At 42.3% G+C, this 24,069-nt stretch overlaps 2 protein-coding genes across 2 annotated transcripts in view; both read left to right on the forward strand.

Annotated features, from left to right (window-relative positions):
* Positions 1-268, forward strand: part of LOC307134786 (laminin subunit alpha-2-like) — a gene marked incomplete at both ends in the record, with an annotated part of 100,668 nt that extends 100,400 nt beyond the window's left edge. The window contains one exon of the mRNA XM_079830783.1: positions 238-268. Coding sequence (XP_079686909.1) covers positions 238-268 — 31 coding nt within the window. The remainder of the gene's footprint in view (positions 1-237) is intronic.
* lama2 (laminin, alpha 2) overlaps positions 1-24,069 on the forward strand; it is a 149,735-nt gene that overhangs the window by 5,204 nt on the left and 120,462 nt on the right. The window contains exons 2-5 of the mRNA XM_079831286.1: positions 963-1,074; positions 10,979-11,092; positions 15,598-15,725; positions 16,892-16,978. Coding sequence (XP_079687412.1) covers positions 979-1,074; positions 10,979-11,092; positions 15,598-15,725; positions 16,892-16,978 — 425 coding nt within the window. The 5' untranslated portion in view covers positions 963-978. The remainder of the gene's footprint in view (positions 1-962; positions 1,075-10,978; positions 11,093-15,597; positions 15,726-16,891; positions 16,979-24,069) is intronic.

The following is a 24,069-nucleotide window of genomic DNA, read 5'->3' on the forward strand; positions in this document are numbered from 1 at the left end:
GGTCTTCATCCATTGTCCTTATAGGACAGTCATACGTGTTTTGAGGATGTCCAATCATCACTCCTGCGAGCCTGCGGTCTAAGTTCTAATGTTTCAGACTTTTTCTGGGAAAAAAAGGATTTAGAAACTGAAGTTGAATGGCTTTGGACCGCAGATAACACGTGATTAATGAAACACATGTAACGCTGTCATCTGTCTGATAACTCTTCCATTAATTTCTGTGTTATTGTCAATCAGATTTGGACCTGATCTGAGCTTTCAGAGCTGATTGAAACACATCTGCAGCTCACCACAGTTTATAAATCACACACAGATGAGATGTTTAACTGCTGTCAGGTCATGCTGAAATTAACCCTTTCCTCTTAATTGATGGGATAGTCATGTATGACAGCGCTTAGAGCAGTTTTCTGGCGATCCGTGTTATACGGTACGTCAAAACACAGGAGAAGAAGAAGAAGCAGAAACAAGTGATGGAAGCATTGCTGACGCACATGTAAAATAACCTGATCATCAAACATTAAACATCATATAAATTAAAACGGCCTAATGTTACTGAGTGAGAATGACTCAGGATGAGCGAAAGGACTGAAGCTTTGGAGACTCGAACGACTTTGATCATCGTCTTTGACAAAAAACCTGATTTTTCTCAGCTTTTCTGTTGTTGTTAATTTAACCCAATTTAAAAATAAAAAGCAGGCTGGAAAAATATTTAATCTTCATTATCACACTCACACAACAGTAATATTAATGTTATTATATACATCATTAAATGATGTGTTTGTATCGGACCTATTTATTACACTAGCCCTGTTATTAATTCAATGCATTAATCTGCAGCTAAATGATGCGGTTAATCACATTGTAATCAATTGGCAGCACTAATATCAATATACTGTGTTGTGACTGGATCATGTTCTCTCTCTCTCACACACACACACACACACACACACACACACACTCAGGTTGGGCAGCGTGAGCATGAGTGTGGCGTCCGAAGGCTCTCGCAGCGGCGCACAGGCTCGAGCTGTGGAGGTGTGCCAGTGTCCGCCTGGATATGAGGGAACTTCCTGTGAGGTAAGCATTAAAAACACGACAGAAGTGCACAGGAAACACTTCAGCCTGAGGCCCTGTATATGGCAAGCCGTTATCACTTTAATTCATTCACAAGATATGAATTCTTGATATCAAGAATTAGCACTTTAACTAATTTTTAACTAGCAATTGGGTTGTTTTAACCCAGCGATTTGGGTTGTTTTAAGCAAACATTTAACACAACCGCTGGGTTAAAATGACCCAATTACAGCATTTTTTAGAGTGTAATATGTGAATAAATAAAAGTCGGCTTGCCATAGGCCCTGTTCCAAATGGCACACTACTTATGCACTTTCGCTCTTGTGGACTTACAATGGCTGCCGTGTGTGTGTGTGTGTGTGTGTGTGTGTGTGTATGTGTGTGTGTGTGTGTGTCCGTTAAGTCCGTTAGACCATAGGGTGTCCCATTTGTCATTTTCCCATTTTGTCACTGTATTTCATTACAGTTACATTTTAAATGGGTGAATACATCTGAAAAGTATTTTCGATTACCAATGTGATTACTTTGAATTTTAATGTCATTTATTTCATTTAGACATGAGTGTAAACTGTAACGGGCAATTCATGTAAACAGTGATTGGTGATTCTCAGACTGACCGTCTGCAAACACATCCTAAGATACAGACGTGCTCATAAGTTTCATTCCCCTTACAGAATATGCAACATTTTCATAATTTTAACAATACACTGTAAAAAATTAGTACTGGCTGCTTATTACCCAGACATTATCCAGCAATTAACAGACATTTCCGTTAACCCTAAAACACAATGCAATGAAGTTCAAAATACAGGTAAAATACCTGTAAAAAATAAATATGGACTAATCCGTCAAATGAATACAGTTCATTGTGCCCTATTTTTACTGATTGTACTGTTTTACTGAGTGCATGAGAGAGATCTGGGATCATAAAATGCATGTTACTTTTATTTAGTGCTGTCCTGATTAAGATATATTTTACATATGAATTGTTTACATATAATCCACAAGACAAAATGACTGAATTTATACAGATCGCCACATTCATAAACGTACAAACCCTTGAGTCTGTCATCTGTCATCTCGCAATTCTGACTTCTTTTCTTAGAATTATAAACTTGAGATATAGACTTGCAATTGCGAGTTATAATTTATAATTATGAGGGGGAACAAAGACTGATGTTTTTAATAAGTACTGCGTCTTTAATTTAAAAAAAATTAAAAGTAATTGCGACCTTTATCTCAAAATTCTCCCTTTATAACATGCAATTGTGAATTTAAATCTCAATTCTGCAAAAAAGTCAGATTTGTGAGATAAAAAGTTGAAATGACCTTTTTCATTTGGCAGCGGCTATTTGCACTAAGTGAAAATAGCATATTTAGTTAATGATAGATGATATTTACACTAAGTGCAAATAGCTGTAGACGTTATTTACTAAGTGAAAATAGTGATATATTCTATTTACAAAGTGGCAGCTCTTTGCAATATGTGTAGACCGTAATTTCATGTAACTTATATTTTATTTTGACAGACAGACACTATTTGCACATAAGTATTGTTGTAAATTAACAGGATGCAATAATAACAGAGTGTAAAGATTATATTTATTAAAATTATTAAATGAATGCCGCCTAATAAAAACCCTCCCTACACCGACCCCTAACCCGACCCAATAAATGCTTTTATTACTATTATTAAACATTTCATTAGGCACTTTATTTCCACATTTAGAACATTTTCTTAATTTTTATTGAAAGTAAATGCATTTCTGGTGTGATTTATGGTGAGAAAAGAGAGAAGAAAAAACTCTGCCAAAGGCGGATTCGAACCTAGTGTCAAAATCAAGATCCATTAGCCATAGGCTTTACTGATTGCACCAGTGAAGATGTTGAAATCCAAGCGCCTTTTTAAATCTTGTTTGGCCCAACCAGGCATTGTTAGGCGGAGCTAGTGGGAATAGCACTTGCCATCAAGGCACGCTATTTGCACTTGGTGTGATTAGACATTATTTTATATTTAGTGGCGGAATTATTTTATATTTAGTGGCGGTTTCCATGAAACTCAATGCCTTAAGAGCAGGGGGTCAACACTTTTGAACAGGAGGATGTGTACATTTTTCTTATTTTTTCATTTCATTTAGTACTACAGAAGAGATTAACTACATGTTAAATAAGTACAATTTACACTGAACATCCAATTCAAAAGGTTTACACACCCCAGATTTTCTTGAGCATCAGTATTTTTTTTTTTTTTCTAAGATTGTCTGCATTTTTTGCTTCAGTAAATATTGATGTTGTTTAAAATAATGTGTAGAGGAAACCCTATGTTTGGTGTTTCATGCCTTATTAGTGTTCCAAAGTATCCTAAAGTATTTAGATTAAGTTGCTAAATGACTCTTTAAGCATGTATTTTGTAATTTGTAGTGAAATACATTATAAAATGAACCTTCTCAACCCCTGAGATGGACGATTTCATAGCAGCCTTCATATACATTTTAATTTACATTGACATTTATGCATTTGGCAGACGCTTTTATCCAAAGCGACTTACATAGCATTCAAGGTACACTTTTTTTTTTGGTCAGTTCTTGCTTTCCCTGGGAATCGAACCCATGACCTTGGCGTTGCTAGCGCCATGATCTACTGTTTGAGCTACAGGAAAGCTACATATAAAGTTGGGGGTGATTGTGTGAACCACTGGCTTCAGTTTCCTCCGGGAGAGCTGTGGACGTTTGGAAACAGAGCTTTAAATGTTCAGCCAAACACTTCATTACTCACTCCAAACCTTTATGTTGGTCATGTTTTCTGCGGAAGACAGGAAGAGATTGATTGTCCGACATGTAAAGTGGACAGCTCATTGGGATGGGTTCATTTGAAATTCATTCTGCAGTGATGAGGTGTTTTTGTTGGCCGACCCGTGAGCCTGGTTCCTTCGACAAAAACCCAATCAGATTTTTCCATTGGATTATTGCAGAAAATAAGCTGAGTGACCAAAAAAAAGTTTTGTTCATCATGATAATCGAAACACAGTCAGCGAAGTACACCACGGTCACGTGACTTAAAGGTCACCATCATTGAACACTTTCAGTCTTTATTTAAAGGAGTCATGAACATGAGTTTTGACACATAAGAGGTCGTCAGACTATAAGAATATCCTGTGAGTTTCAGAACTGAAAACGTCCTTGTTAGTCCAAAAACAGTTTTTATTGTCCCCAAGCCCAGAGAGCGACTGGTTGTGAATGAGCCTGTAATAGATGTAGAAACACCGCCTCTGCAGAAGAAGATCAACGCCCACTTCATCATCACAACTCTGGCCCCGCCCACTGGAGTGTTAGTGAGATGCCCCGCCCACTGGAGTGTTAGTGAGATGACGAGGAGAGACGAACGGACACTAATAACATTCCCTTCCAGAGGATCCTAATGCTGGGAATGAGCTGATTTATTCTCATCAGTGTGAATGTCTCAGCTGAGCATTATTTATTTGTGTTCGCTACATTTCACTGTGGATTCTTTGAGAAATCAGTCGCAGTTTATGTAACGCCACAACATGTCAGTAACTGTGTTCATTCTAACGCCTGAGCAGTGGCCGTTTACACTGAAGTCTCACAGTAGCCAATCACAGCAGTGGGCGTTTACACTGAAGTCTCACAGCGGCCAATCACAGCAGTGGGCGTTTACACTGAAGTCTCACAGCGGCCAATCACAGCAGTGGGCGTTTACACTGAAATCTCACAGTAGCCAATCACAGCAGTGGGCGTTTACACTGAAGTCTCACAGCGGCCAATCACAGCAGTGGGCGTTTACACTGAAGTCTCACAGCGGCCAATCACAGCAGTGGGCGTTTACACTGAAGTCTCACAGCGGCCAATCACAGCAGTGGGCGTTTACACTGAAATCTCACAGTAGCCAATCACAGCAGTGGGCGTTTACACTGAAGTCTCACAGCGGCCAATCACAGCAGTGGGCGTTTACACTGAAATCTCACAGTAGCCAATCACAGCAGTGGGCGTTTACACTGAAGTCTCACAGCGGCCAATCACAGCAGTGGGCGTTTACACTGAAGTCTCACAGTAGCCAATCACAGAAGTGGGCGTTTACACTGAAGTCTCACAGCGGCCAATCACAGCAGTGGGCGTTTACACTGAAGTCTCACAGCAGCCAATCACAGCAGTGGGCGTTTACACTGAAGTCTCACAGTAGCCAATCACAGAAGTGGGTGTTTACACTGAAATCTCACAGCAGCCAATCACAGCAGCGGGCGTTTACACTGAAGTCTCACAGTAGCCAATCACAGAAGTGGGTGTTTACACTGAAATCTCACAGCAGCCAATCAAAGCATTGGGAGTCTCTGAAGCGGCCAATCACAGCAGTGGGCGTTTACACTGAAGTCTCACAGCGGCCAATCACAGCAGTGGGCGTTTACACTGAAGTCTCACAGCAGCCAATCACAGCAGTGGGCGTTTACACTGAAGTCTCACAGTAGCCAATCACAGAAGTGGGTGTTTACACTGAAATCTCACAGCAGCCAATCAAAGCATTGGGAGTCTCTGAAGCGGCCAATCACAGCAGTGGGCGTTTACACTGAAGTCTCACAGTAGCCAATCACAGCAGTGGGCGTTTACACTGAAGTCTCACAGCAGCCAATCACAGCAGTGGGCGTTTACACTGAAGTCTCACAGTAGCCAATCACAGCAGTGGGCGTTTACACTGAAGTCTCACAGCAGCCAATCACAGCAGTGCTTTTATTCAAATATAATGCACATACATAGAGCACATTAAACATGGCCAACAGAAGTTCAACAGTACCCATTTTTTAGGTTCATTCTCTAACCAAAACCCAGTATTATAGACTTAATTGGTCAATATCGCCCTTTGGGAACAAATGCATTTTTACTGAAGTCCTCTATTATGATTAAGGTTTGGGTTAGTCTGCGGTGTTTATAATGAGCTTTTCTCTAGTGTGTCCTAATTTAGGAGTAAAGGTGTGTGTGATTTCTGGTTTGAGTTTTGTAGGGTTGATGATCACAGTGTCTCAATTCTGTCTCCTGGCCAGTGGTTCCTGCTCACATCAGCATAAAAATCTGCTCACTCAGAAATCAATAGCCACTGCAGCTTTAATAGAGCAGACACTTATGCAGAGAGAAAGCATATCCCAGAGATTCAACACAGTCAGCCGCCCCAGCTGCTGAAGCACACTGAGCAACGGCCCTGGATCGTCCCACAGCTGACAGAGTCTGATCCGGGCTCATCTCAGGAGCTACACGAGGAACTCGAGAAGGACACCTGTGTGTCAGGATTCATCACTCCGATGGGAAGGAGTTTAAAACACACCGAGCTGAGACAGTAAACACCACCGGGGAGCAATAGTGTCTTGATTTGGCACAGCTGGAATCCTTGAGAAGAGAGTTTTCTCTTTGAGAATGTTTGTAGAAGGCAAACTAGTGCTAATCAAGTGAGAAGTGACGGCGAAAGGCTTCGATCGCCCCCTGGTGGTTGGCTGCAGTATAGGTCATAAACCCCGCCCTCTCCATGTAATCGAATGGGACGTGAGCCAAACGAAATAAAAAATCCAATTACACTTTTAAAAACCAATGCCATGATTGACAGCTGTGCTTGCGACTGAGTCAGCAGGGGCGGGACCTTTATACTGCAGATCCACGTAATCGCCGCACAACGGCCATTTCTACGATAATTGGTCCTCATTTTTCTAATGGAAGGAAGTGGAGACACGACTATGGTATTAATCCATGAGCAGAACTGTACTGTACGGAATATTTCACTCTACTAATATCTGTGAAGTGTATTTATTGTATATGGACAGAAATCCCCAAACATATTTCTGTTAATCGCGTGCTGCAGCGATGATGTGTTTCTATCGGCCAAAATCCAGAGATGAGTTGCATTTGAACACTTCAGCTTCCATCGTCCTGCAGTCAATGGGTTTTTAATTGACTTCATATTGATGAAATACCTGAAATAAGATCTGTGGTGAACACTAGCTCAAATTGTTTTCACGTTTTACTCCACGACATAAAATCCTAACGAGTGCTAACGAGCTAATGCTAATGAGTGTCTAATGGGACGATAGAGATTATCGTTAAACACCATCAGCTGAACAGCTCAACTCATCTACTCACTTTTACAGCCTCACTGTGTTTATAGTCAAACTATTCTAACTCAAACTTTCAAGAAGCTGTTTTTAAAGGTATTGTTCTATTGTTATATAATGCTTGTTTTATAACTGGTTTGATTTACTGACACAGATAAAGGTAATCTGACTTTACATGAATCATATCAGAAATTACTGGTCTCAGATCAGGCGTTAGCATTGACACGGTCACTCATATGTTGTGGCGTTACTGTCGAGTCCATATGGTAAAAGTCTGTAAATGCTGAAATTGCGAAATGTAGAAATGTAGCGAACACAAATAAATAATGCTCAGCTGAGACATTCACACTGATGAGAATAAATCAGCTCATTCCCAGCATTAGGATCCTCTGGAAGGGAATGTTATTAGTGTCCGTTCGTCTCTCCTCGTCATCTCACTAACACTCCAGTGGGCGGGGCATCTCACTAACACTCCAGTGGGCGGGGCATCTCACTAACACTCCAGTGGGCGGGGCCAGAGTTGTGATGATGAAGTGGGCGTTGATCTTCTTCTGCAGAGGCGCTCTTTCTCCAGCTATTACAGGCTCATTCACAACCAGTCGCTCTCTGGGCTTGGGGACAATAAAAGCTGTTTTTGGACTAACAAGGAAGTTTTCAGTTCTGAAACTCACAGGATATTCCTATAGTCTGACGACCTCTTATGTGTCAAACGCTCTAGGGACAATGTGTTAATATTTAATAATAGTTAGTAATGTGGTTGTTGAGTTTAGGTATTAGGATTAAGGGATGTAGAATATGGTCATGCTGTATAAGGCATTTATATGTTTCATAAACAGCCAACATCCTAATATGCATGCTTATAAGCAACTAGTTTCATAGTGAGAATTAAACCCTTATATAAAGCATTTCCATTAATGTTTAGGTGAAGTATCCCTCTGAATGTGTTTGGTCACCTCTGTCCTCAGCTCAGCGTTGTGTGTTAGTGCTCAGGACAGTGAGAGTGACAGGGTCAGCGGGGTCACTGAAGACAGCAGAAAAACAAGTGTGATGCTTATTGCTGTGGTCATTTCTACGACCCACTTCATATTCAGCATGTGTGTGGACGATCTCTGCAGTCAGCAGTTCTGGGATCTGCCCATCGGAGGCACACTCTGAAGGCAGTTCGGAACAGTAGGAAGCACAATTAATCTGCCTCATTACATATCCTGCTTTGACCAAATTCATGAATAAGTCAATCCCAAAATCCATTGACAGCTTGAAAATAAGCATGGAACGCACTTTAATCACACAAAAGCTGATGCTAATGAGCATCAGTTATACCAATTTGACATTCTTACACGATTGTGCCTCGCATTTTAGAATGCAAACCAAAATCAACTGGTTTTTTTTCTCTTTGTTTAAAAAAAATAGCTTGAATATTTCATACAATTAGCTAAATTAGTCCTCACACAGCTCAGATAATTACACAGCACATTAACAACAGCAATAATCAGACAAAAACAAGTTCTGATTAAGTTATGATTAAAGACTTTATAAAGAGATCATGGGTTGCATTGCATTTTGCATACAGAAACAAACATATTAAAAGCTGAAGATTTCATTTGTTTAGAATTCACTGTAAATGTTCAAGGTACTTTATGATCTAATATTGTGTTGGTTCCCCTTCGAGGCATGGACTCCACCAGACCCCTGAAGGTGTGCTGTGGCATTTGGCACCAAGACGTTAGGAGCAGATCCTTTAAGTTCTGTAAGTTGTGAGGCGGGGCCACCATGGATCGGACTTGTTTGTTCAGCTCATCCCACAGATGCTCGATTGGATTGAGATCTGGGGAATTTGGAGGCAGAGTCAACGGCTCAAACTCGTTGTTGTGCTCCTCAAAGCATTCCTGAAGCATTTGTGCTTTGTGGCGGCGCATTATCTGCTGAAAGAGCCACAGCCACAGGGAATATCGTCTCCATGAAAGGCTGGACATGGCCTCAACAATGCTTAGGTAGGTGGGACGTGTCAAAGTCACATCCACATGATGGAGGACCCAAGGTTTCCCAGCAGAACATCTCCCAAAGCATCACTGCCTCCGCCGCCACGCCTTCTTCCCATAGTGCACCTGGTGCCATTTGTTCCCCAGGTAAGCCACACACACACACACCCGGCCATCCACGTGATCATCAGACCAGGCCACCTTCTTCCATTGCCCCGTGGTCCAGTTCTGATGGGCCAGCCTTCGCTCCACACGGGCATCAATGAGCCTCGGCCGCCCATGACCCTGTGGCCGGTTCTCCACTGGTCCTTCATGACCCTGTGGCCGGTTCTCCACTGGTCCTCCATGACCCTGTGGCCGGTTCTCCACTGGTCCTTCATGACCCTGTGGCCGGTTCTCCACTGGTCCTCCATGACCCTGTGGCCGGTTCTCCACTGGTCCTCCATGACCCTGTGGCCGGTTCTCCACTGGTCCTCCATGACCCTGTGGCCGGTTCTCCACTGGTCCTCCATGACCCTGTGGCCGGTTCTCCACTGGTCCTTCATGAGCCTGTGGCCGGTTCTCCACTGGTCCTTCATGAGCCTGTGGCCGGTTCTCCACTGGTCCTTCATGACCCTGTGGCCGGTTCTCCACTGGCTCTTCATGACCCTGTGGCCGGTTCTCCACTGGTCCTTCATGACCCTGTGGCCGGTTCTCCACTGGTCCTTCATGAGCCTGTGGCCGGTTCTCCACTGGTCCTCCACTTTTGATAGAGACTGACCACTGCAGACTGGGAACACCCCACAAGAGCTGCAGTTCTGGAGATGCTCTGACCCAGTCGTCTAGCCGTCACAATCTGGCCCTTGTCAAACTCACTCAAATCCTTACGCTTGCCCATTTTTCCTGCTTCTGACACATCAACTCTGAGGATAAAATGTTCACTTGCTGCCTAATATATCCCACCCACTAACAGGAGATGAAGAGATCATCAGTGTTATTCACTTCTCCTCTCAGTGGTCATAATGATATGCCTGATCTGTGTGTGTGTATATGGAAAGAGTGATGATTTTACTACCATATTGTGCAGCGTGAGAGAGCTTCTTGAACAAGAGAAAATCCATTTAATCCATTGGTTGTTGATTGGATTGTGAAGAGTGTTGCAAACCTGAATGGAGGCAGATCAGAATGTCTTCGGCTAAAATGACTCGCAAATAGAGCAAGCTGTGGTATTTTAATTACAAAGATTATGAGGTAAAAAATATGCATGATTAAATTTTTCACTATAAAAGCAGTAACATGCATTTAGAAAATAAATAGAGCAATTTTGTTTTGATGCTGACTGTAAAAGGCAGACAGAAAACACTGAGGCTCAAATATGAGGAAGAACAACTTCAGACACATTAATGAAACAAAACAAGACAGAAAGGTTTGAATAAGCGCATCTTAAGAACACACACACACACACACACACACACACGCACACACACACACACTGTCTGAACAGGCATTTATCAGCCGGCTCTATAAACTTCCCTTGTGCTTCAGTTGACTGAAACAAATCTTCTCCCTCATTTAGTAAATCAAAGCACTCTGTGCTCTACAATGATCCGTCAATTAGCACAGCACAGATTAATTACTGCAGCGCTGATGCTCACGCTGTTCAACTCATGACACGTTCAGACAAGTTTATACCTTCCCAAAAAGCCTTTATTTCCTCGTGATGAATGATGTTTCTGTGATGCACTAACCCTGTGTGTGTGTGTGTGTGTGTGTGTGTGTGTGTGTGTGTGTGTGTGTGTGTGTGTGTGTGTGTGTGTGTGTGTGTGTGTGTGTGTGTTTGCAGATGTGTGCGGTGGGCTACCGCAGGGTGAACGGGACGCTGTATCGCGGTGTGTGTGAGCTCTGTCAATGCCACGGACATGCGGAGCGCTGCGATGACGTCACTGGACACTGCCTGGTAATGTGTGTGTGTGTGTGTGTGTGTGTTTAAAGGGGACCTTTTATGCAAAATTCACTTTTACATGGTGTTTGAACATAAATGTCTGTCAGCAGTGTGTTACACAGCCACTCTATAATGGTGAAAATCCACTCACTGCTCTCTTTTTAATCCCCATAAATCATAAAGTCTCAGAACAAGTTGTTTGCGTGACGTCACATATGCTTAGGCCCCGCCCACGACTGCTGAAGGACTCCACCCTATTAGCATAGACCCCACCCACGACTGCTGACAGACTCCACCCTATTAGCATAGACCCCACTCACGACTGCTGACGGACTCCACTCTATTAGCATAGACCCCACCCACGACTGCTGACAGACTCCACCCTATTAGCATAGACCCCACTCACGACTGCTGACGGACTCCACTCTATTAGCATAGACCCCACCCACGACTGCTGACAGACTCCACCCTATTAACATAGACCCCACCCACGACTGCTGACAGACTCCACCCTATTAGCATAGACCCCGCCCATGACTGCTGAAGGACTGTACTCTATTAGCATAGACTCTGCCCACAACTATTGACGGACTCTGCCCTATTAGCATATACCCCGCCCATGACTGCTGAAGGACTCCACCCTATTAGCATAGACCCCGCCCATGACTGCTGAAGGACTCCACCCTATTAGCATAGAACCCGCCCAAGACTGCTGAAGGACTCCACCCTATTAACATAGACCCCACCCACGACTGTTGATGGACTCCACCCTATTAGCATACACCCTGTCCACGACTGCTAACGGACTCCACCCTATTAGCATAGACTCTGCCCACAACTATTGACGGACTCTGCCCTATTAGCATATACCCCGCCCATGACTGCTGAAGGACTCCACCCTATTAGCATAGACCCCACCCACGACTGCTAACGGACTCCACCCTATTAGCATAGACTCTGCCCACAACTATTGACGGACTCCACCCTATTAGCATAGACCCCGTCCATGACTGCTGAAGGACTCCACCCTATTAGCATAGACCCCACCCACGACTGCTAACGGACTCCACCCTATTAGCATAGACTCTGCCCACAACTATTGACGGACTCCACCCTATTAGCATAGACCCCGTCCATGACTGCTGAAGGACTCCGCCCTATTAGCATAGACCCCGCCCATGACTGCTGAAGGACTCCGCCCTATTAGCATAGACCCCGCCCATGACTGCTGAAGGACTGTACTCTATTAGCATAGACTCTGCCCACAACTCCGCCTACTTTGTTCAATACTAAGTTAATGTAGTTTATTCTAACAAAACAGAACATGGGCTGTCTTGTGTTAAAGTCACTGCACCGTCTTCTGCGTCTTTCTTTCTCTCTCTCTCTCTCTCTCTCTCTCTCTCTCTCTGTCTCTCTCTCTCGCTCTACAGCAGGTCTTTGAGTTGTTCAGTAAGATGACGTTTAGGTTTGCAAGCTCATATGTCTTTTTGGGTCCCTATAAAAACACAACACCTCCATTCACGAGGAAACAACATCAGTCTTCCGCGGCTCCAGAATATTTTCTCCTGCGCCTATTTGAGCAGTGGAGAGACACAGCTGAACACCCTATTCTTAACTACGGCCTGCCAAGGACACGGGCAATATAACACAGACATAAAGAGCTGCTGCCGCTCATCCTGTGCTGTCAGACTGTGATTGTGTCGATGGATTGCGCTGTGATTATCACTGTGTGCATGTGTGTGTAGCTCTCAAAGATGAAACACTGCCGCCGTCCCTCTGATCCATTAGCCTGACACTGCCTCTGAAAGACTAATGAAAAGTGTGCGTCCCTGTTGAAGAACCGTACTTATAAAAGTTAGCTGTGTTAATAGTAAGTAATGTTAATTATGCTACATTGCTACTTTTTTATGGAAACTAACATATTTGATACTTTTGAGTTACACCCCAGAGAGCAACCATGTTGTTGTCTGGGCACAGAATCAAGTTTTTTTGTGCAAGTTTAAGGTGGCTCTGATGCATTTTCATTTCCTCAGACAGAATGTTTTGTGTAAATATGTTAACATACACTATATTGCCAAAAGTATTGAGCCGCCCCTCCAAATCACTGAGTTCAGGTGTTCAATCCCTTCATGGCCACAGGTGTGTAACTCCAGCTCTAGGCCTGCAGACGCTTCTACACACATTAGTGAGAGAATGGGCCGCTCTCAGGAGTGTGTGTGTGTGTGTGTGTTCGCTTCTACACACATTAGTGAGAGAATGGGCCGCTCTCAGGAGTGTGTGTGTGTGTGTGTTCGCTTCTACACACATTAGTGAGAGAATGGGCCGCTCTCAGGAGTGTGTGTGTGTGTGTGTGTGTGTGTGTGTGTTCGCTTCTACACACATTAGTGAGAGAATGGGCCGCTCTCAGGAGTGTGTGTGTGTGTGAGTGTGTGTGTTCGCTTCTACACACATTAGTGAGAGAATGGGCCGCTCTCAGGAGTGTGTGTGTGTGTGTGTGTTCGCTTCTACACACATTAGTGAGAGAATGGGCCGCTCTCAGGAGTGTGTGTGTGTGTGTGTGTGTGTGTGTTCGCTTCTACACACATTAGTGAGAGAATGGGCCGCTCTCAGGAGTGTGTGTGTGTGTGTGTTCGCTTCTACACACATTAGTGAGAGAATGGGCCGCTCTCAGGAGTGTGTGTGTGTGTGTGTGTGTGTTCGCTTCTACACACATTAGTGAGAGAATGGGCCGCTCTCAGGAGTGTGTGTGTGTGTGTGTGTGTGTGTGTTCGCTTCTACACACATTAGTGAGAGAATGGGCCGCTCTCAGGAGTGTGTGTGTGTGTGTGTGTTCGCTTCTACACACATTAGTGAGAGAATGGGCCGCTCTCAGGAGTGTGTGTGTGTGTGTGTGTGTGTGTGTGTGTGTGTGTGTGTGTTCGCTTCTACACACATTAGTGAGAGAATGGGCCGCTCTCAGGAGTGTGTGTGTGTGTGTGTGTGTGTTCGCTTCTACACACATTAGTGAGAGAATGGGCCGCTCTCAGGAGTGTGTGTGTGTGTGTGTGTGTGTGTGTGTGTGTTCGCTTCTACACACATTAGTGAGAGAATGGGCCACTCTCAGGAGTGTGTGTGTGTGTGTGTGTGTGTGTGTGTGTGTGTGTGTTCGCTTCTACACACATTAGTGAGAGAATGGGCCGCTCTCAGGAGTGTGTGTGTGTGTGTGTGTGTGTTCGCTTCTACACACATTAGTGAGAGAATGGGCCGCTCTCAGGAGTGTGTGTGTGTGTGTGTGTGTGTGTGTGTGTGTGTTCGCTTCTACACACATTAGTGAGAGAATGGGCCACTCTCAGGAGTGTGTGTGTGTGTGTGTGTGTGTGTGTGTGTGTTCGCTTCTACACACATTAGTGAGAGAATGGGCGGCTCTCAGGAGCTCAGAGAACTCAAGTGTGGGGCCGTGATCGGTGGAGCCTGTGCAATAAGGCCAAATATTATACTAAATATTCCACGCTCAACTGTTAGTGGTGTTATAACAAAGTGGAAGCGATTGGGAACAACAGCATCTCAGCCACAACTCAGCGGGGTCAGCGCATGCTGAGGGTCACAGAGCGGGGTCAGCGCATGCTGAGGGTCACAGAAGTCGCCAACTTTCAAGAGCTCCAGATCTCCAAACTCCTGTGGCCTTCAGATGAGCTCAAGAACAGTGTGTAGAGCTTCATGGAATGGGTTTCCATGGCCGAGCAGCTCATCCAAGCCTTACATCACCAGGTGCAATGCAAAGCGTGGGATGCAGTGGGGTAAAGCGCGCCGCCACTAGAGCAGTGGAGACGTGTTCTCTGAGTGACTGTTATGTGTAAAGTTATGGTGTGGGGTTGTTTTTCAGGGGTTGGGCTTGGCCCCTTAGTTCCAGTGAAAGGAACTCTTAATGCTTCACCAAGACATTTTGGACAATTTCATGCTCCCAACTTTGTGTGAACAGTTTGGGGACGGCCCCTTCCTGTCCCAGCTTAACTGACCAGTGCACAAAGCGTCGCTCCATAAAGACATGGATGAGGAGTTTGGTGTGGAGGAACTGGACTGGCCTGCACAGAGTCCTGACCTCGACCCGATAGAACAGCTTTGGGCTGAATTAGAGCGGAGACTGAGAGCCAGGCCTTCTCATCCAACATCAGTGCCTGACCTCACAAATGCGCTTCTAGAAGAATCCCCATAAACACACTCCTAAACCTTGAGGAAAGCCTTCCCAGAAGAGCTGAAGAGTTGTATTAAACCCTACGGATTAACAATGGGATGTCATTAAAGTTAATGTGCATGTAAAGGCAGGTGTCCCAAAACTTTTGGCAATGTAGTGTATGTTAACATACCTCCAAGTCCTGATATTACACAGACAGCAACATAGTGTCGGCCCAGATCCGGCCCACATCTGGCCCGCATTGAATCCACATGTACCAGATGTGGCCCAGATCTGTACTGACACTATGTTGCTGTCTGTGTAGTCATGTGTTTATCCCTGTGTGTGTATGTGTTTGTGTGTATTGTAGGGCTGTCAGGATCACGCTATAGGACCGAACTGTGATCGATGTGCTCCTGGTTATTACGGAGACGCCACCCGGGGAACTGCGGAAGACTGTCAGCCGTGTGCCTGTCCTCTTCTGAGCCCAGCAAACAAGTACGGCAACACTGGTCACAGCAAGGCATGACCTCATACTCTTCAAATAAACACTTACCATCATGACGCTGTTCATAGAAAACCACATTCCTAACTATAGTGACCAGTGTTGGGGAAGCTGCTTCAACCTACTAGCTACTCAGGGCTCTATCACACACACGGCGCAATGTGACGCCAGACAAGTGTGTTCTGCTAGTTTCAGCCAGACGCAGTTCTCATGTTCACGTCCAGCTCCTCAGTGTTTAAATCTCAAATGCTCTGCCCATCTGTTCCCACATGGGCATCTGGTCTGAACACCAGGTGTGATCAGGAGCATTGCTGGAGCTGCTATTGTGAGGAACTGAAAACACTGACCATTGACCAACACACACCTGCTCTAAAGTCAATAGTGCAGTATTTAAAGGGTGTGTTAGTGATATGAGCCTATCGGCGGTGCACAACACACACACTCTGATTATTACACACACAAGGCAGCATATTTATCATGCAAATTACTAGGACATTGGCTGTTTAAATTATGCTGTTATGCAGAATAAGGCTTTAATATGTGCTTTATAAGTACTAATAAACAGCTAATATCATAGATGATAATAAGCAACTAGTGCATAGTGAGATTTGCACCCTGTTACCAATTTGTATAAAAACAATCTTGTGCCGGTAGCAGACTCAACTATAACCAGTTAAGACCATAATTCAGTTTGAGCTGCTCTTATTCTTAGCATGATAGCATCTATAAGGAGCACATGCAGTTCCTCCAGAGACTGACTGCGAGTCCTCCATGCTCTAAAGCTGCCGCATGATTTCAGCACTAGGCTAATATTGGCTGTAGCATGCTAGTGGCTAATCCAGAAAGAGTTGGCGTGTCCCAGAATGCAACAGCTGAACATTCCACATCCTCAAGTGGGCTAAAGAAAGCGTGGCTCTCCTCCTGCCCTCAGCATTCCCATCATGCCCCTCAGCCAGGCTCCAGTGTCGTCTGAAATAGCCGCGCGGTCATTATGCTGGAGCTAATGGCAGAATCTGACGCCCACCTCACCCGCTAAACCAGCTCTGGGTTCAGACGGTCTCTGGCTTCGGTTAGAGCCAGAGCGAGTGCTTATGATGTTTTTGATTCGCTGCTCTTTTGTTTTTCTCTTTGTCCCCTTGTTGGCTCAAAAACACCGTAGTTTCAGTCCCACGTGCCACGTCGATGCCAGGGGGGAGCTGATCTGCGACCGATGCCCGTCGGGTTACACCGGGACACGCTGTGACAGGTAAGACGCCGAGGGTTTGCCTCCGGACTCATTGGATTTTAGGGCAGAGTGGGGTAAGTTGTGCCACTGTTTACTCAAGTTGTAGACCGAGCGAAACAAGACACTGGTTACCCATACAAAACATAAGTATAGGCTACTCCAAGTTCATTTTATTCAGTATACTTAAGTAAAGTTCAAGTATGTTTTCAAGTATACTTTATATGTAGGAAGTATACCAATAGCAATGATAAACTGAATTTGCCAACTTTTTAGTGTATAAAAGTACTTTAGGTTTAAGTGTTAATTACGTTTGTACTTCAAGTACAGTGTACTGATAGTTCATTAGTTAACTAGCACATTTTGTAAACTTTGCAAACAATTTCTGTAAACTACTAGTTTAGTAGTTTTATACTGCAAGTATACTTGTAAGTGAACTTGACATCATACTTATAGTTTACTATTACTATACATAATGTTTGCGCTTTAAGTACTGTATACTACTATGTTCCTATTTAGGTATTAATAGGTAAATAGTTGAAATATACCTTACATGTACTTTAAGTACATTTCTATGTACACAAGCAGTGGAGTACACAAAATTCTTACTCCGAATTATATCTGTTTTCTTTATAAATCAATATTTTCGAACAATGTAAGTTCATCCTCAATCAAAAGAGTAAACACAACTACAAGCCAAGTATACTTAGAATACTATATTATACTTTTAGGTAGATCTCTATCTAAATATGCATATATTATAAGTACAAGTATAGGCCAAATATACTTAGTATAAGTCTAGTGTACTTAAGTAAAATGTTACGTATATTTCTAAGTACATAAGAAGTAGACTAAAAGTATTTAACAGAAGGCAAATTATCGACACAAATATGTGCTAGATTAAGGATGTAAAACAGCTTACTCGCTGGCACATCTTACCCCACTCTACCTTACTAATTGTTTGTAACTTTTTGAATTTTAGGGTAGAGTGGGGTAAGTTGTGCCAATTTTTACTCAAATTTTAGACTGAGAGAAACAAGACACTGGTTACCCTTACAAAAAAATAATAAGTATAGGCTACTCCAAGTTAATTTTATTTAGTATACTTAAGTAAAGTTCAAGTATGTTTTTAAGTATACTTTATATGTAGGAAGTATACCAATAGCAATGATAAACTGAATTTCCCCACTTTTTAGTGTATAAAAGTACTTTAAGTGTAAGTGTTAACTACGTTTGTACTTCAAGTACAGTATACTGATAGTTTACTAGTTAACTAGCACATTTTTTAGTTTATGAAAGTACACTTGAAGTGTACTCTTGGTAAACACAAAATTCATACTCAGAATTGAATCTGTTTTCTTTATAAATCAATATTTTCAAACAATGTAAGTTCATACTCAATCAAAAGAGTAAACACAACTACAAGCCAAATATACTTAGAATACTTAATTATACTTTTAAGTAGATCTCTATCAAAATATGTATATATTATAAGTACAAGTATACTCAGTATAAGTCTAGTGTACTTAAGTAAAATTTTACATACATTTCTAAGTACATAAGAAGTAGACTAAAAGTATTTAACAGAAGGCAAATTATTGACACAAAAATGTGCTAGATTAAGGATGTAACACATCTTACCCGCTGGCACATCTTACCCCACTCTACCCTACTAATTGTTTGTAACTTTAATAACAATGTCATTTTTATTGTGAGACGTGATTAATTGTCTGGAAGTATGAGTTATAGCGAACAGTTGTAGTTATTTTACATCTACAATCTTTAAATTGGCCTTAAAGTTAAACTAAATAAATACATTTAAAATCCCACAGTAATCCCAAATGTGCCTCTCTAAGGGAAACCGTGTGAAATGTAATATTGTACTGGGTTAATATCTGACGACACAGTGGATCCATTTTTGATGCAGTTTTGAAGTTTGAGCAGAACTTCTCTGCATAATGGCATCGTACCAACACTTAATGAGCCGTCTATGGGCTGTAGTTGTGCTCCTGACTTTCATTGCCAAGAAGTAGGCAGCATAAGAAATGGTGATTAGAAATATGCTAATATGCATAAGCATTATTAAAAATCTAACTAAAACTACATTGACTGTTTTACTCAGGATTTGTGTGTGCTTTGTATTCTTATGCTTGTTAGAGAATCACATTCTAAGCATAGCAACATAACTGTAAACTCTTGAACACTATGAGCACTATGACACAGATGTTTATGCAATTGGCAGACGCTTTTATCCACAGCGACTTGCATGGCATTCAGCATATTCATTTGATCACTTTATGCATTCCCTGGGAATTGAACTCATGACCTTGGCGTGGCTAACGTCATGCCCTAATGCTCTGATGCTCTAATGCGTAAGCGTTACAGCTGCTCATGTAGGAATCACTCATGAAATCAGTCACTTTTGTGCTCCCATTTCAGTTGGGATGCCACCTTAGAAGGGCGACTCCTGCAGCAGTATGTCCACATTTATAGTATTTATCGGCGAAAGTTCCCAAATGACCAACTACTAAATTCTGAAGTGCGCATACAATGGACACTTTACTATCCAATGAGACATACATTTGTGAATGGCGGTGAAGCAACGCAACTTTGCCACTCTTTTAATGGTGGCAAAGTATGTTTGTACCAAGGGGTGGGTAAAAAAATATAGATTTCTCGAATTTAATCGATTCTCATTTTTACAAACCGATATAGATTCTTAAATCCCAATAATCGATTAGTTATCCTGCTTTCACTGCATGAATGAACAGACCATTGTAGAGCCTCCCATCCAATAAATCGCAATAATCTTTGTGCTTTGTTACTATTGATATGAAAAAAGTTAGACCAGTTACAGCGTAAGTAAACATGAATGAGCATCTGAAAGTGTGTAAAAAGATAGAGTACAACTTACCGAAATATGTGACAGGTTCTAACGTCACATTCACACATCCAGTGTCCATAAACTAAAAAATGTCCATAAACTAAACTTAAAAATTAACTCTAGATGAGCATTTTGCTAAATATATGCACCATATTACATAGGCTATACATTTTAATGTTTAATGTTCTTCAATATTCAATGCATGTATGAATAAATCTGGCAAGTTTTTTATGACAGTTAATATTATAACTTTATTATTATAAACAATTTTAAGTGTTTGTATAGAAATCAGTTATTTATTACCTTCAATATTATAGTAGGCTAAAACTGACTCCCATAGTTTACAGCATTAGTTAAGAGATTTGTTTTCCTTGAGGATATTTGCCATGTATTGTACCTGATATATATCCAAAATAATCTATATTGAATCGAATCAAATCAAATCAAAATCAATCGAATTTGCAAGCTTGTGACTCGAAATCTAATCGAATTGTGAAATTTGTGTCAATACCCAGCCCTAGTACCTACTATATATGATGTGATTTTGCACTATGTGTCTGTCCTCTACTGTATAGCCATTCTCATTAGGGCATACGCACCAAAGGTGCTGAGCACCTATTATACCCGTTGGCGTTCTTCTTGTTCTTCTTCTTCTTCTTCTTCCCCTCTGGAAGTCTATGGCCGCCCATAGAACGGCTAGCGGGAAAGTTGTGAAATTTGGCACACAGGTAGAGGACTGTGTGAACTGTCACCATTGCAAATTTGGAGTCTCTAACTCAATCGCTGTAGCGCCACAACTTTTTCTCTGATTCCTTGGCTGATTCCAAGACGAGTCGTCATTTTCCATCATTAAAATTTTTCCGCCATTTTGAACTTTCCAAAAAGCATACTTTTTTGAACTTCTCCTAGGCGGTTGCCAAATAAAATTTGGACCAGATCATCGACAGACTATGTTGACAAATACATCGATTCAAGTCGATTCGTCAAACCGTTCTCAAATTAAACCCGAACAAATTTGACGAAGTGCCCAACAAAATGGACGTGAGGCTATATCTCCACAACGCTTTAGTGTATTCTGACCAAACTTGGTGTGTGTTATGACAACCATGACCTGAGGAGACCTGCACAGTTTCAGCGCCTGCCACATAGTGGTCCGGAGATATGAAAAACATTTTTGCTTATAACTTCTGAATGATTGAGCACAAAAATCACGTCTCTTTAGATTTGGTGCGGCATGCAGAGTCGATACCCAATTTTTTTCCATATCGGCCATTTTGAATTTTGTCATAAAATGCTAGATTTTACGCAGAGGCGAACCAACATTGAGTGGGGGCTCCAGGGAAAATGAATCAATGAGGCAAGATATATTTTAAATATATCTTGGATATCTAATTTTACAACATACAAATTAAGTCAAAACACATAACAAAACCCAATTTTTTTTATTTTTATAACAAAATTTTTAAAAAATTATTAAATAAAGTGCTTTTTGTTTAATTAACAAAATGTCAATCTTCATCTTCATAATAGAAGATACAATACAATATCTTCAAAATACAGTACAACCTTCATATTTATAACCAATTGTCACCTTAAAAACGGTGTTTTGTGTGGTGCTGACAGGAACAAGCAATTCTCCGACATATAGAAATATATGGTTATCATTTTAATTTTGTGAATCACTTTATTTTATTAGTTTATCAACTAGCCTATGTTAACTCAAACTAATTTAATGTAGAAGAGCTGGATATACTTATTAGCCTACTAATTAAATAATGCACATTTATGTTAGGCTAATTTAATTAGTCTGCTTAAATATATATATACTGTGTGCATGGAAGCGGCGCGCACGCTTAAAGCTTGCGAAAAGCACCGGCAAAAGTAATGATTATAAATGTGTCGGAAAAAATAACACAGAGCCATTTTATTTGTTTATTATTAAACTAGTATTTTCTGAGTCAGTGTCAGCTGGAGAGATGACTCTGCCGCCTCTCTGCAGTGGACACGCCTTTAGAGAGAAATGCACTTTTCATACGGATTACATAACCAGAAAATATTTGTTTTCGATTTTAATTTGTTCGACATTTCAAGCTTTCTATAGGCTAGATATATTTCTCATATATATGTGAGGCACACATTAGTTTCGGTTCATTTAGGAGATGTGCTGCAGACAAGTATAGGACGAAAGAAAGCGCGCGTCCTGTTTGCTTTCTTTATTTGAACTATTTTTAACAATTTGTTGTTATTGTGAGTTTACACAAATACAAATAAATTATGTATTACTCTTATTTGTATGACCATAAATTATGGAGTATTTTAAGTTGTTTTCACTGTCAGGAAAAAACGCCAGTGACCGCGCCGGCGCCTTCATATCATGTAAGCGCGCTATACTTCAACTTCCACACTCCACACAAACACTTGGATATGTGCCGAATAATAACGCATATTTATCTAGGTTAACATTAGAGCGAGCGGCCAAGCCAGACGGATAAGTTCTTTTCATGCTTAACAAATCAAATCCTGCATTTTCTACAGTTTGAAGAAGGCGGCCGATGCGAGGTGGCGAAAGCATTACCAGCATAACGAGAGAGGAGGGGCCACTAAGGGGGATGCAGAGATGTCGCTGCATGTTTATATTACAATTTCTGATTGTTTAAATGATCAGCCCTCGGGGGCCCCCTCAAAATGCGGGGCCCCAGGCAAGTGCCTGCCTTGCGTGCCCTATAGCGACGCCTCTGATTTTATGAACGCATTGGCCTATCGTTACGGAACTTGGGATGTGTCTTCGACACCATGCCTTGACGGTACTCAAAAAGTTTCGGGGCAGCGCTGCCTTGTGGTCAAAAGTTATAATAAAATTTACAAAATTTTGGATTCAATTATCCTATTGTAATGAAACCGGGTCTTGCCGAGAACACAGATACCATAGTGGAAATTTCTGTCTGCCATTTTGATTTTCTTTAAAAAAGTACTTTTTCAAACTCCTCCTAGTCCGTTTGTCTGATTTTCACCAAATTCGCATCAGATCATCTTCAGACCGTGCCGACAAAAAGTTATAGATTTTGTGTCGATAGATGAAACCATTTTCCTATAGAGGCATGACGCCAAAATGACTCTGTATCTCTGCAATGCTTTGGCACTTTGACGCCAAACTTTGCACGTGTCATTGTCACCTCACTTCGCCTACACCACATCAGTTTCATTGCAGCGCCACCTAATGGTCAAACGTTATAAACTATTAAATCACATTACAAGTGATTGTATATGATCAGGCAATTTGCCCCAAATCCTCTTAATATGCTTTAAATTGCTCATTGTTGCAGTTGGTCTGATGCTCCCAGACATGCAGTCATGACTTGTCGTGTTCTTTGTGCTTGGCACCGATAATTGCTGCTATATTTTAACCCTTGTTTTTTCTGTGTCAGCGTGTGTGTGAAATGCTGAACAACACCATATGTTTTTTGAGCCTGTAATGTGTTTGAGTAGACTAGTCAAACAAATCTTAATCTCTAGGCCATATGGATCTCTGTCCCAGTGTGATATGAAATAAAAATCTGGAATAAGTTGGAGCAAATGGCTTAATCCCCTGTGGTCAGCGTAAAGTGCCCACAAATGCAATCGAGCACAACTCTGGCACTGATGCCACCGTCTTAATTTCATTAGCATCAGAAATCACTCAGCTCATCTATCATGCGAAATATTCCATCAGTCGCTCTGTTTATTTCTCTTTCTCAACCCTTCGCGTTCCCCCAGTGGGCGCGTTCTCTCTCGTTCTCTGAAGGTTGGTATGCTGATGGGTTAGCATTAGCATATGCTGCATTCTGGGTGGATTGCGTTTGGCAGTCACTCCAGCTCTGTGCGCAGACTAAATCACAGTGGTGTTGTGGAGTGCGGCGTCTAGGTGGAAGAAAGGTCTCGGCTCTTCTGTGACCCCACCCCTGAAACAGATGGAGAGGGACTGGTGCGGTGCCAGTGCTGGTGCACGCTAGCTGGCACCAAAGCTCTCCACGCTGAGCCATTAGCAGAAAACGTGGTGGAGAGAACAGAAACCGGGGAGCTGAAGGTGTGTCATGGAGGACAAGCGAAAGGAGAGAAAGAGAGTTAATGGAAAGGTTTCTCGTTCTGGGAAAAGCCAGGGACAGACGCACGGTAATGGGGCGAGATGGGACCGATCCATCAGCGCTCAGACGGAGCTCAAACCCAGCCTGTCCCCTGAGAGACACGCTGAAAG

Source organism: Gobio gobio (genome assembly GCF_949357685.1).
Source record: "Gobio gobio genome assembly, chromosome: 12".
Classification (NCBI taxonomy): domain Eukaryota; kingdom Metazoa; phylum Chordata; class Actinopteri; order Cypriniformes; family Gobionidae; genus Gobio; species Gobio gobio.